General features: G+C 40.7%; 3 protein-coding genes across 3 annotated transcripts in view; 1 reads left to right on the forward strand and 2 right to left on the reverse strand.

The window, feature by feature from the left end:
• Positions 1–13,039, reverse strand: part of LOC125906649 (uncharacterized) — a 53,589-nt gene that overhangs the window by 30,485 nt on the left and 10,065 nt on the right. The window lies entirely within an intron of this gene.
• Positions 966–6,079, forward strand: LOC120961222 (DNA-directed RNA polymerase III subunit RPC1). The gene is made up of 8 exons (XM_049606427.1): positions 966–1,239; positions 1,313–2,276; positions 2,346–2,552; positions 2,618–3,881; positions 4,005–4,440; positions 4,593–5,120; positions 5,190–5,697; positions 5,785–6,079. Exons 1-8 carry the CDS (start codon positions 1,196–1,198, stop codon positions 5,971–5,973), a joined length of 4,140 nt encoding a protein of 1,379 aa, XP_049462384.1. The 5' UTR covers positions 966–1,195; the 3' UTR covers positions 5,974–6,079.
• Positions 6,066–7,943, reverse strand: LOC120948827 (CXXC-type zinc finger protein 1-like). The gene is made up of 4 exons (XM_040365583.2): positions 7,800–7,943; positions 7,595–7,716; positions 6,454–7,521; positions 6,066–6,387 (listed from the first exon to the last, which is right to left on the reverse strand). The coding sequence occupies exons 1-4, from the start codon at positions 7,830–7,832 to the stop codon at positions 6,165–6,167; spliced, it is 1,446 nt and encodes a 481-aa protein (XP_040221517.2). The 5' UTR covers positions 7,833–7,943; the 3' UTR covers positions 6,066–6,164.

Raw genomic sequence — 13,039 nt, forward strand, 5'->3', positions numbered from 1 at the left:
CATTGTGGGGGACATCTGTCACTCTCTGCATACAAATTTCACTACCCCGCACCAGCCCTCCCCGATTTTTATACCGGAGCCAAGGTGTTATAAATGACAAGGTGAAGTTGTTCAGAGCAAAATGACATTTCTCGACTTGACACATCTCTTCCGTGGGCTCCGATATAAAAATCGGGGAGGGCTGGTGCGGGGTAATGAAATTTGTATGCAGCGAATGACAGAGGTCCCCCACAATGTCGCCCAGCAAAAGCGGTAAAAATCAACCTTCTAAATACATTATCCTTGGACCGGAGCCCCCGGGAAGAGATATGTCAAGTCGAGAAATGTCATTTTGCTCTGAACAACTTCACCAAAGTGGGTTTATTATACAGGTGGGCTTATCCCGAACAAATTGACAGCCGTACTGTAGAAAAATGAAAACGAAATGACAGGAGGGGATTCGATCATTTGTTGATGTATGCGTGTGAACTCCAATGGCTATTTTGGATGATGTGTCGTAGTGTGGGTGAAAAACTACGTATCACAATCGAATCCCCTCCTGTCATTCGTTCGTCCAATATGGCCTTCCCGCCAAACCTATAAGCCCACCTAGTCCCTATACCCACTTTGAACTTCACCTTGCCATTTATAACACCTTGATGTAGACAAAGTTTGAATACTGGGGACTTTACGTCAAATGACGAATTGTCAAAATGCTCTAGCTTCCACCACCTGATCTCATTAATCTACCTTGAAAATCGCTTCCGACGAAGCAATGTCACAGCCCTCAGGGCCGTGTCTGTGCTCCATCGCATGCGATTTTATCGCACGTGCTGTCAAACGCTTTTTCGTATAATATTGCGATTAATTGGATGATTTTAATAATATAACGATTATGAAAAATTAAGTTGACATTGTTCCTACAAAATACCACACATTTAGTTTGACAGATAAAATCGGATGCGGCGTCCGACGAAATAAAAAAAATTTGATTCCGTCGTACGACGAAATCGCACGTCCGACGTTATCTGTTAAATTCCATATAAAATTTTGACAGACCTTGCGATAAAATCGCATCCGATGGAGCACAGACACGGGCCTCACTCCCCACATGTTTTTCGATGTTGTGCGGTTAATTTACAAGCTCTGCCATTATTCAAAAACAAAAAGATACAGAAAACAATTCTTGGATTGTTCCGTTCTTCGATAGTTCAGAATGCCTAAAGAACAGTTCCGTGAAGCGGATGTGATAAAAAAAATGTAAGCATTCTTTGAATGTAATACCTAATCGAACTGTTCCTCATTATTCTCATTATTTTCATTCTTCCAATAGTTCCCACGTATCGTTCAATATCGACAGTCCCCAGCAGATTCAACAGGAGGCACACATTCATGTCGTAGCAAAGAATCTCTACAACCAAAATGCAGACCGAACTCCAGTGGCGTATGGAGTATTAGACAGACGTATGGGAGTGAGCCAAAAAGACGCCACTTGCGAAACATGCAAAAAAGGATTAAATGACTGTGTGGGACACTTTGGGTACATCGATCTGGCGTTACCAGTATTTCACGTTGGACACTTTCGAGCCACAATTACAATCCTCCAATCAATATGTAAAGTATGTTCGCGAGTGATGTTGAAAGAAGAAGAAAAGAAAAATTTCAGCACTCGGTTGGTAAATCCCAACTTGTCATACCTTGCGAAGAAATCTATCCATAGCCAAGTTTTAAAAAAGGCAAAAAAAAATACCAAATGTCCCTATTGCAACAGTCTTAACGGCCCTGTGAAAAAAGGCCCGGGTCTAATGAAAATAGTGCATGAACCGTTTCGGGGAAAGAAACCATCTGATCCACTGGTCACACATGCGCTACATGAGATGCAAGCCGCAGTTGAATCGAATCGTGAGCTTGCCCAAACCGTCGTGGGACCATCTTCGTTGTCCAAGGAACTGAATGCGGTAGAAGTTTTGGATCTTTTCAGAAACATACCAAAGAGCGATGTCCCACTGCTTGGTATGACATCTACGTACTCCAACCCGGCCGATCTAATTGTGACGCGAGTGTTCGTACCGCCGGTGTGCATTAGACCTTCCGTAGTGTCAGAAGTAAAAGCAGGCACTACTGAAGACGATTTAACTATGAAACAGAGCGAGATATTACTCATCAGTGACGTCATTACAAAGCATATGATGACTAATGGTAAAATAGAACTTATTCAAGAAGATTGGGACTACTTGCAACTTCATTGTGCACTGTATTTCAACAGTGAGCTCTCTGGCATTCCACTTTCGCTTATGGTAGGTTAGGAACTAAAGCCCATATACTTCGTACATCCTGCAGAGCATTCATGGTTTAATTCTTTCTAGCCGAAGAAACCTACGCGTGGAATTGTCCAACGGTTGAAAGGTAAACAAGGCCGGTTTCGGGGTAATCTGTCTGGAAAACGAGTTGATTTTTCAGCACGTACCGTTATTTCACCTGATCCTAATTTGATGATCCACCAAGTGGGCGTACCGGACCGTGTGGCAAAAATTCTAACCTTTCCCGAGAAAGTGAATTCGGCCAACATAACGGTATGTATGATACTTATTTAATTTTACTACTTAATACTTAATTTTTTTATGTGTTGTTTTACCAGCGAATGCGACAACTAATCCGCAACGGCACGGAAAAACATCCGGGAGCAAACTATGTTCAACAAAAAGGTAGTGCGTTCAAAAAATACTTAGCGTATGGCAATCGCGACAAAGTGGCACAGGACCTGAAGTGCGGTGATATTGTAGAACGACACCTTATTGACGGCGATGTTGTCCTGTTTAATCGTCAACCGAGCCTGCACAAATTAAGCATTATGTGTCACGTGGCAAAGGTTCAACCGCAACGAACGTTTCGCTTCAATGAATGTGCCTGCACTCCGTATAATGCTGATTTTGATGGTGATGAAATGAATCTGCACCTACCCCAAACTGAAGAGGCTCGCGCTGAAGCGCTTGTACTGATGGGCAACAAATCTAATTTGGTGACTCCACGCAACGGAGAGCTGCTGATCGCGGCAACGCAAGATTTCATCACTGGTGGATATCTACTGACACAGAAAGATCAATTCCTCACGCTTGAACAGGTCATGCAGTTAGCCGCCTGCATGTTATCCGGGCCAGACTCAAACATGGTGATTGATTTGCCAAGACCAGCTATTCTTAAACCACGAAAATTATGGACCGGGAAACAAATATTCAGTCTCATCCTCAAACCAAATAGTCAGTCCTGTGTAAACGCGAACCTGTATACCAAAGGACGCAACTACACTAGAGACAACGATATGTGTGTAAAGGATTCTTGGGTTATAATACGAAACTCGCAATTGTTGTGTGGTGCAATGGACAAAGGTACACTTGGTTCGGGTACAAAAAATTGTATATTCTATGTAATTTTGCGTGATTTTGGCGAAGAATATGCCATTAAATCGATGTGGCGCTTAGCACGGATGGCATCGTACTTTATGATGAACCATGGGTTTTCATTTGGTATCGGCGACGTAACACCGAGTCGGAAGCTGCTTGAGGAAAAACAAAAGCTTTTAGAAAATGGATATCGAAAATGTGATGAATATATTGCAGAAATGAAGAAGGGAACGTTGCAGTGTCAGCCGGGTTGCACGGCAGAGCAAACTCTCGAAGCGGTTATGCTAAAGGAACTGTCTAGTATCCGCGAGCTTGCAGCAAAGGCTTGCTTCAGAGAGCTACATCCGACAAACAGTGCACTCATCATGGCGCAATCGGGCTCGAAGGGATCGAACATAAATATCTCTCAAATGATTGCCTGTGTTGGACAACAAGCCATCAACGGCAAAAGAGTACCGAACGGATTCGAGGACCGAGCGTTGCCTCATTTTGAAAAGTTTTGTAAGTATTGCAAAGTAGCATGGAACCACCAAATAGGGAAACTGTATTACTCTAACATTACTGTAATAATTGTACTGCTGTGTAATGTTTTCATTTTTTTTTTTCGTTCAATATTTTCCATAGCCAAAATTCCTGCTGCTCGTGGTTTCGTACAGAACAGCTTTTATTCCGGTTTAACACCAACGGAATTCTTTTTTCATACCATGGCTGGCCGAGAGGGTCTGGTTGATACTGCAGTGAAAACAGCCGAAACGGGTTACTTGCAGCGACGTTTGGTAAAGTGCCTTGAAGATTTAGTAGTACAATATGACGGAACAGTACGGAACGCTATTGGGGAGGTAGTCGAATTTTCATACGGTGCTGATGGCTTGGATCCGGTTTACATGGAAGTGAAGAACAAACCGGTGGATATTGAAAGACAGTTTATGCATGTGCGAAACATGCTTCCATGCCGCGATGAGATTCCTTTACGAGGGGAGGAAGTGCTAAGCGAAGGAGAACGCATTCTATCCACACCACAATTTTCTAACTGCCGTCAAGATTTTCGCAAGGAATGTTTGTAAGTATTTACCTTATGACTATGGTTTAGCTACTATGGGACTGTGGGTGGTGAATACATACTATGGTACTATATAGAAACATACTATGGTAAGTAATATGACGTCTTATCGTATCACACTTTTTGTTTCGTCGTATGACGTGGTGTTGTAGAGATTTTCTGGAAAAATTCGGCAGACGTTTGTGTACACTGCAACGGCTTTATCGTAACGGTCCAAGGGTAACGACGGAAGTTCAGCGGACCACAGCTGGTCAATTGGAAGAATTCTTGTTGCAAGTACGAAATAAATACAACAAGGCCGTAACCGAACCAGGAACAGCCGTAGGTGCATTGGCGGCTCAAAGTATAGGTGAACCCGGTACGCAAATGACACTGAAAACGTTCCATTTTGCTGGAGTTGCATCAATGAACATCACGCAGGGAGTGCCTCGTATTGTCGAGATTATTAACGCTACTAAAGCCATTTCTACACCAATAATAACAGCGGAGATCGAAAACAACACCAACATGGAGTTCGCTCGCAAAGTAAAGGCTCGTATTGAAAAAACGACACTGGGAGAAATTTCGTCCTATATCGAGGAGGTGTATAAAATGAATGAGTGTTTTCTTCTCATTAAGCTCGACCTTGGTCGCATTAGAGTGCTGGGCTTGGAAGTTAATGCTGACACCATACGCTACTCGTAAGTATGCCTATACTGTTGTTTATTTAAAGGTACTAAACAAAGCTAATTAAGCATAATTGTTCCCAGAATTTGCACATCAAAACTAAAGCTGAAGCAAGAGAATGTGGAAGTATATGGACCATCACTCATTATCATTCGGCCTGACAGCAGCAAGCACAGCCACAGCTTGAATGCGGAACTGCAACGGCTCATCACAGCAATACCAAACGTAGTGGTTGCCGGATTACCGCAAGTATCTCGCGCAGTTATAGCCGTCGATGATTCCCGCGGCACGCCCAAGTATCGATTATGCGTGGAAGGATGTGGGTTACGTGATGTAATGGGCACATACGGAGTGATCGGAAACAGAACTAAGAGTAACAACATTTTGGAGGTGTACCAAACGCTAGGTATTGAAGCAGCGCGGACTACCATTATGACTGAAATTACTGAAGTAATGGAGGGGCATGGTATGAGCGTAGATCATCGACACATCATGCTACTTTCTGGCCAGATGACATCGAGGGGTGAAGTGCTTGGAATCACCCGTCACGGTCTTGCGAAAATGCGCGAGTCCGTGTTTAACCTTGCATCGGTAAGTAACATAAATTGTGATACTTTTACATAATTGTTTTTTAGAGCGTGAGTTAATACTTAACTAAATTCACTCAATGTTCTATAGTTTGAAAAAACAGCGGATCATTTGTTTGATGCTGCGTACTATGGCCAAACGGATTCAGTGGATGGCGTTTCGGAGCGTATCATATTGGGAATGCCTGCATCAATTGGTACCGGATTATTCAAACTAATTCATAATCACAGCAACACACAACTTGAGTCGATTAGTTGTCCTATTTTTAATGTGGTGTAACCTTAACCATAACTCCTGATAAGAGTATCATTTGTGGTGCCGTGCCATCTAACACAGATAGCATACGCACGGATAATAAAGAGATCACTTGATCAACCTAACTGAACACACGTGTTTTATTGAGTACCACACGCATCACAAAAATTATAATAAGATAAACTTAACCTTTTTCTAATATAGTATTTAAAAAGCTAAAATTTACCAGCACATAACTTTTCCATGATTTCATGATTGTACGTTGAGTGCAGCATTAGTCCCAGCACTCCGGCTCGTGATGCCATTGCCTGACGAATTAGACGTTCCTGTTCGACGAGTTCGTCCATTTTTAACCACTGTCGTACTCGTTCAAGATCAATTTCTGCACGTCGTATTTTTTCCCATACATAATGTTTGAAGCAAGATTTCTTTGGTGCTCTGTAATAAAATAAAATGAAAATTTGAGCGAAGCTGTTTTTGTTACTGTTAATCTTAACATTCTACCGGCAAAATTCTCCTGTTAATTCAAATACATTGCGTACTAAAGGGCAACCACAGACGTCCGTATCATTAATTTTTGGGTCCTTGCAGTGTTCTGGGCATAACACTCGTAAACGTTTGCAGTATGTCTTGCTAGCCGGATTGTAGAAATCACAGAACATTGAATTGCCGTCAATTCGTGTCTTGAAAATGCTGCCAAAGCTTGCCTGACTCTCGTATTTGTTGAAACATTTTTCCATATGCCGAATTGCAGTTTTGGAATGAATCTCATGACCACACGTTATGCAGTACATTGACATTTCATCCTCCAAATCAGCATTTTCCAATGCATTTGGATCCAACGTGCACCTCTTTGCACGTTCAACCAGCAGGTCCAACTCAGCATGTCGTTTATCCAGTTCTGCTAGAGTAGCTCTAACTATCGCTTGCTTCATGCGAATTGATTCAAGTGCCCTCTTGTTTTGTTCTTCGCCAACAGCTGGGCTAAGAGACCACTCTTGAATACGTTGCGGTAAAACCTGATAGATTCGGCTCGTTGCTAACTTCATGCCACATTCATCCGAACAGTATTTTGATTGAGGTCGGGCGGTCATAATACACCCGGGACCGTAGCATTGTCGTTCGCCTTCCAATGCAGGGTTACAAAAAACCTCTGGAGTAACGGACCGTTTTCGCTTTTTGTTTCTTCCTCCCGCTTTTATAGCTGCTCGGTCCTTCTTCCGGGTACTTGAGTTGCTGCAAAAACGCATATCGCAACGCTGCTTTCGGCCGTTCTTAGTGAGACCCAAACAACCTTCACAGTTACCACAATTTTCGGCAAGGCAACCGTCGCAGCTACCGCAACGCTTCTCAGATGAACCACCAATGGGAGTTTCCTTCTTTTTCTTTTTAGGTTTTTTTTCCTCCGGAAGCGGGATTGGACCAGGCGCTGGGACCAAGCGGAAAACGGTCTGTAACGAAGGGTCTTCTTCTTTGCATCGCTGACAGTAGTAATGTTTGATATGCTTGGCTTCCTTTTCTGACACATTAATACAATCTCCATGGTACCATTCTTCGCATGCATCGCAACAACTAAAACGTAAAGGAACAAGAGCATATATTACTGTATTAAACAACGCAAACCGTTTCGGACATTTATCCATACATCATGAATCGCGAAGAATCGGAAGATCTACACAAGCAGTAAGCTTGTCCATCTTGTTTGTAAATAGTGGCAATCTTGCTTTTCCTTTCAGGCAAGTCGAATTCCTTAGCTATTTCCTCTTTCTGTAAGTAACAAGCGAATTCCATATAAATCCATTTAATGTGAGTAATTACTTAAGAGCCAAAGGGAGAAACTTATAACATACGGATTTTTTCTTTCTTTTCTTTTGTTCACTCATAGTGTGCTTATTAGATTTTTAATGTGGTTTAGTTACGCTGAGCGCAATACACGAATGGACTATTAATGTAGATTCACTTGATTTGACAGCTAGTTAGGGCATGGTCTGCGCAAGGTGAATTAAAATTATCAAGGCCTCGCTACACGACCCCAAGGTGGATTAAAAATATCAGGTGGTGGAATCTAGAGCATTTTGACAACTCGTAACTTGACGTAACAATGTGGGTATAGGGACTAGGTGGGCTTATAGGTTTGGCGGGAAGGCCATATTGGACGAACGAATGACAGGAGGGGATTCGATTGTGATACAGTGGAGCGCCGTTTATCCGGGTACCTTTTATCCGGCTTTCCGTTTATCCGTGCTGTTGAGAAATGACAGTTCAATACAAAGGTGACATTGCGTTGTGAGGATGGTATTTAAACAAGCGGTTATAAGAGCACATTATCATAGCAAAAAACACTATAATTCATGGCAAATTTCAAATATTCTCATGGGAAAAACATGAAGTTAATAAAAACTGGGTTATTTTTATCAAAAAATAGGAATTTTTTAAAGAACTAATCAGAAATTGGTGATAAAATATATCATTTGACTCATTATCCGTGGTATTCGCTTATCCGGTCGAGGTAAAGTCCCGAGAAGCCCGGATAAACGGCGCTCCACTGTACGTAGTTTTTCACCCACACCTTTTTTCACCCACACGTTTTTCACCTACACATCAACCAAAACAGCCATTGGAATTCACACGCATACATCAACAAATGATCGAATCCCCTCCTGACATTTCGTTTTTATTTTTCTACAGCACGGCTGTCAAATTGTTCGGGATAAGCCTACCTCAAGGTGGATTTAAAAATATCAAGTGGTGGACTTTAGTGCATTTTGACAATTCGTCACTTGACGTAAGGATTCAAACTTTGTTTACAATTATTAAATTTGTTCAAATAATTTATCTACCCCATTTTTTCGATTAAATATTCTTTAAAAATATATTTTGAACTTTGCAAGTTCTTATTAAACATTAGAACATGGATTAAAGTGTGTTATTTTGTTTTATTCCGTGAATTTATTCTATAATTCTTTGTTTTTTCGACATTTTTGATGATAAAAATTAAGAAAGCATTATTTTTTTCAATTTTCACATTAATTCCTCATTATCTACGAGCCGCATGGACAATTTACGTGAGATCAGAACTCTTACTCGCATGATTTTAAATTTCGTGCATAAATATATCATCAAATCTTTTGTTAATAGATCTCATTTTTTCGATAAAATCAATAGACACACAAAAATGCACATAATAACAAATAACTATGTTCAATTTGCTAAGCTTTGTGTGCGGAAACCAATGGTTAACGGTTCTAAAATGACGTAAAGTCCCTCAACTATGGCGACCCCCCAAAGGCCTTAATCCACCACCTGATATTTTTAATCCACCTTGGCCTACCTGTATAATGAACCCACTTTGTGACGTAAGGTCGGCAGGATTAAAACGTTGTTTACATACAGGCGTCCCCCGAGTTAGATACTCATGAATTATCAATGAGTTTTATCTTTAATAGCGATTGCCGATCTTTTTTTATGATTGTTAAAAAATTGTTGCTTTTCTAATAACCCGTCAAACATTGCGAGGGTTGTGAATGATATCATCTGCTCGAAATCTTATGGTATTTTAAATAATCTTTGATTTTTATTCATGGATTATTTTTTGCGGTAGTATTTCTCGAAAAGATCACTATTTAAAATTTTTAAAATAAAATAACAAAATTCAGGTGTTTAGTATGCTACAATTTGCTTTGTTATACCTGCACTTGGGGTGCTACAATTATAACTGCTAAATTTAGGAGTGAAAAAACTACCAAGGCTCGCAAGCTCTTTAATGCGAGGGCTCTGGGACGGTGAACTTGTACGGCGTGCGAGCCCTCGCGCGCCCTCGCAAATCGCTATCAATTGCATGGCGGGAATCATGTAAAAATAAGCAATAATAAGACACACTAATAAGCAGACAATCTATTAATTTGCTCATCCACGGCGGTTAAAACAGTCGTTCAAAAATGCTGCTTGGGTTTGTGATAAACAGGCGTTACGCGTAATACGGACGTCTCACGAGGCGTAAACTCAAAAAGTTTACCGTAGCATTAGACGATGCGCAATCTCAGATTGCGCATATATTTATCTGTCAAACGGGTCGGTTTGATATATTTATCTGTCAAAAAATATATATATATATATATATCTCGGACATATAATCTTGAAAATTTATGCGCAATCTTGGCGCAATCTGAAAATGTATGGAAATGACGTTTATAGCTCAGGGTTGGCTACGCGAAATGACTTATGTTTTGATAAAACGAATATATGCGCAATCTGAGATTGCGCATCGTTTATTGATACGGTTACGCTTGATTTGTATGGGGGAGCGTAAACTTCCTGTCAAAAGATTTCAGGGTTGTATGGCTGAAATTCAGTTTACGCCAAAGTTTACGCTTCGTGTGACGTGCGTATAACGCAAGGTGTGTTTATTAAGGAGGTGAATTGTTGGCGCGTTTTCCGGGCGCCATCATTGAGTATTGTTATGTCAAATCGCATACAATTTTCTATACCCCCCTCCAGCCTTCCCCAATTTTAATACCGGAGCCCCCAGTATTGTTATGTCAAGTCGTGAAATGTCAATTTGCTGTGAAGCACTTCACCTCCTAATATCCATACACCTTGGTATAACGCTAGCGTAACGTAGAGGGCTGGGTAGAAGTAAGACGGCGCTCTGGGACCAATCGAACGAAACAAACACGACTCTGTTCGATAGGTGCTCTGTCAGCTGTTCGATGTTTTAGCCAGCGGTCTAATGTTGTTGCGCGCAACATTGTTGCTCGGAAACATATCGCTGAGGTGGTCTATGAATGTTGCTGGCAAAATTTCACTTTGACATTGTTTAGCGTCAAAAATTAACCAATTAACAGCTCAGAGTTTATTTTTTATCATTCACTTGTTGAATAAAGTTTTGAAAAATAAAATATACACCAAAAAAATGTATTATAAATGCTTAAAATCAAAATTTAGCGGATGTCAACAAAATACACACAGCTGCTGTGTCATTTCATACACCCGATTACCATGACCAAGGTAAATACAAAATGTTGCCAGACAAAAATCAAATTGGTTTCATTTTGGCCGGCAACAAAGTTGCGCTAGCTGTCAAAATCCATACATTTTGCCAGCAACAATGTTGCACGCAACAATATTAGACCAGTGCAAGGTGTATGGATATTAGGAGGTGAAGTGCTTCAGAGCAAATTGACATTTCACGACTTGACATAACAATAGCCGGCATCAAGGTGGGTTTATTAAGGAGGTGAATTGTTATCGCGTTTTCCGGACGCCATCATTGAGTATTGTTATGTCAAATCGCATACAATTTTCTATACCCCCCTCCAGCCCCCGATTTTAATACCGGAGCCCCCAGTATTGTTATGTCAAGTCGTGAAATGTCAATTTGCTCTGAAGCACTTCACCTCCTAATATCCATACACCTTGGCCGGCATCGCGAATAAATGAACTCTTTTTAACAGTCGTTTAAAGTTCATTTTGGTTTAACCGAGTTCATTTGCTGTTCATTCCTGTTAAAATAAACGACCGTCAAAACAGTTAACGACTGCTCGATATCGCATATAGGCAAACACGGGGAAAAAATTCGAGCAGTATAATTAAACGACTGTTAATTTGTATCGCATACGCTCTTGACAGTCGTTTGTTTAACGGCGGCATAGGACCAGTCGTTAAAAATAACAAATGAACTCAATGCGTTCGCGATGCCAAATTCTAGCAATTTTTAACGACTCTGGTTAATTTTTAACGACTGTTAATTTTAAACCAATTCTTTCGCGATACCAGCTAATACTGGGGGCTACGGTATTAAAATCGGGGAGGGCTGGAGGGGGGTATAGAAAATTGTATGCGATTTGACATAACAATACTCAATGATGGCGCCCGAACAACGCGCTAATAATTCACCTTCTTAATAAACACACCTTGGACCAGTGCCTTAGGCAGCGGTCTAATCTTGTTGCGCGCAACATTGTTGCTCGGCAACATATCGCTGAGGTGGTCTATGAATGTTGCTGGCAACATTTCGCTTTGACATTGTTTAGCGTAAAAAAATTGCCAATTAACAGCTCAGAGTTTATTTTTTATCATTCACTTGTTCAATGAAGTGTTGAAAAAACAAAATATACACCAAAAAATGTATTATAAATGCTTAAAATCAAAATTTAGCGGATGTCAACAAAACGCACACTGCTGCTGTGTCATTTCATACACCCGATTACCATGGCCAAGGTAAATAGAAAATGTTGCCAGACAAAAATCAAATTGGTTTGATTTTGGCCGGCAACAAAGTTGCGCTAGCTGTCAAAATCCATACATTTTGCCAGCAACAATGTTGCGCGCAACAAGATTAGACCAGTGCCTTAGCAACACATACGTAGTACAGGCGGTCCCCGAGATACACGGTACCTCTTATACGCGGATTCGGAGATACGCGGTTTTCAAAATTTGACAGTTCTTTGAGCAAATTGTACTGATTTGACACATCCATTGTGAAATACCAAATAATTTCCGTATTGATCGAATGTAAAATACCATTTAAAAAGTTTTAAAACTGTTCAATTTATTAGAAACATATCAAGTAATTAATTTGGTGGCTAAAACCACCCCCTGCTTGCAAAATTTCACGAAAATTAGTGATATTTTGGCTGGAAATCACGAGATTCGACTTACGCGGAAATTCGAGATACGCGGTATTTTGCGGCCGTTTTCGGTCCCCAATAACCGTGTATCTCGGGGACCGCCTGTACACATTGGTGTCCTCATCGACGGCATTATTTTGATCCAAAAATGGATTTTAATTAGTTCAGATTTGGTTTAGCTTACAATGAGAAATATTTTGAGTGCTTTTTAAAGTATTTCAGTGCAAATAACGAAGATTCTAAGATTGTTTGTGCATTAGGCAAGTCGTTAGAAAGCTTGTTTGGGGAAATGTTTTCATCCATGCTGTCAAAAAGTGACGTTCAACTTTTGCTATAAAAAACAGGCTATGAGACCACCTGATCTTCATACACTTTGCATTTTCATAGTTTCAATGAATATTCATCTGCATGGGGGGGAAGCTTCAACAAATAATTAACTAGTTATTAATATCAATATTGAC

This window comes from Anopheles coluzzii, chromosome 2 (assembly GCF_943734685.1).
Source record: "Anopheles coluzzii chromosome 2, AcolN3, whole genome shotgun sequence".
NCBI classification, from domain to species: domain Eukaryota; kingdom Metazoa; phylum Arthropoda; class Insecta; order Diptera; family Culicidae; genus Anopheles; species Anopheles coluzzii.

Bases quoted from the DNA above. Each gene is read 5' to 3' on its own strand.
- LOC120961222 (XM_049606427.1), top strand. From the start codon at position 1,196: ATGCCTAAAGAACAGTTCCGTGAAGCGGATGTGATAAAAAAAAT. The intron at 3,882-4,004 runs GTAAGTATTGCA...TATTTTCCATAG, and splicing joins GCCTCATTTTGAAAAGTTTT to CCAAAATTCCTGCTGCTCGT. The intron at 5,121-5,189 runs GTAAGTATGCCT...AATTGTTCCCAG, and splicing joins GCTGACACCATACGCTACTC to AATTTGCACATCAAAACTAA.
- LOC120948827 (XM_040365583.2), bottom strand. From the start codon at position 7,832: ATGAGTGAACAAAAGAAAAGAAAGAAAAAATCC. The intron at 7,522-7,594 runs GTATGGATAAAT...TTTACGTTTTAG, and splicing joins GATTCTTCGCGATTCATGAT to TTGTTGCGATGCATGCGAAG. The intron at 6,388-6,453 runs GTAGAATGTTAA...ATTTTATTACAG, and splicing joins TTAACAGGAGAATTTTGCCG to AGCACCAAAGAAATCTTGCT.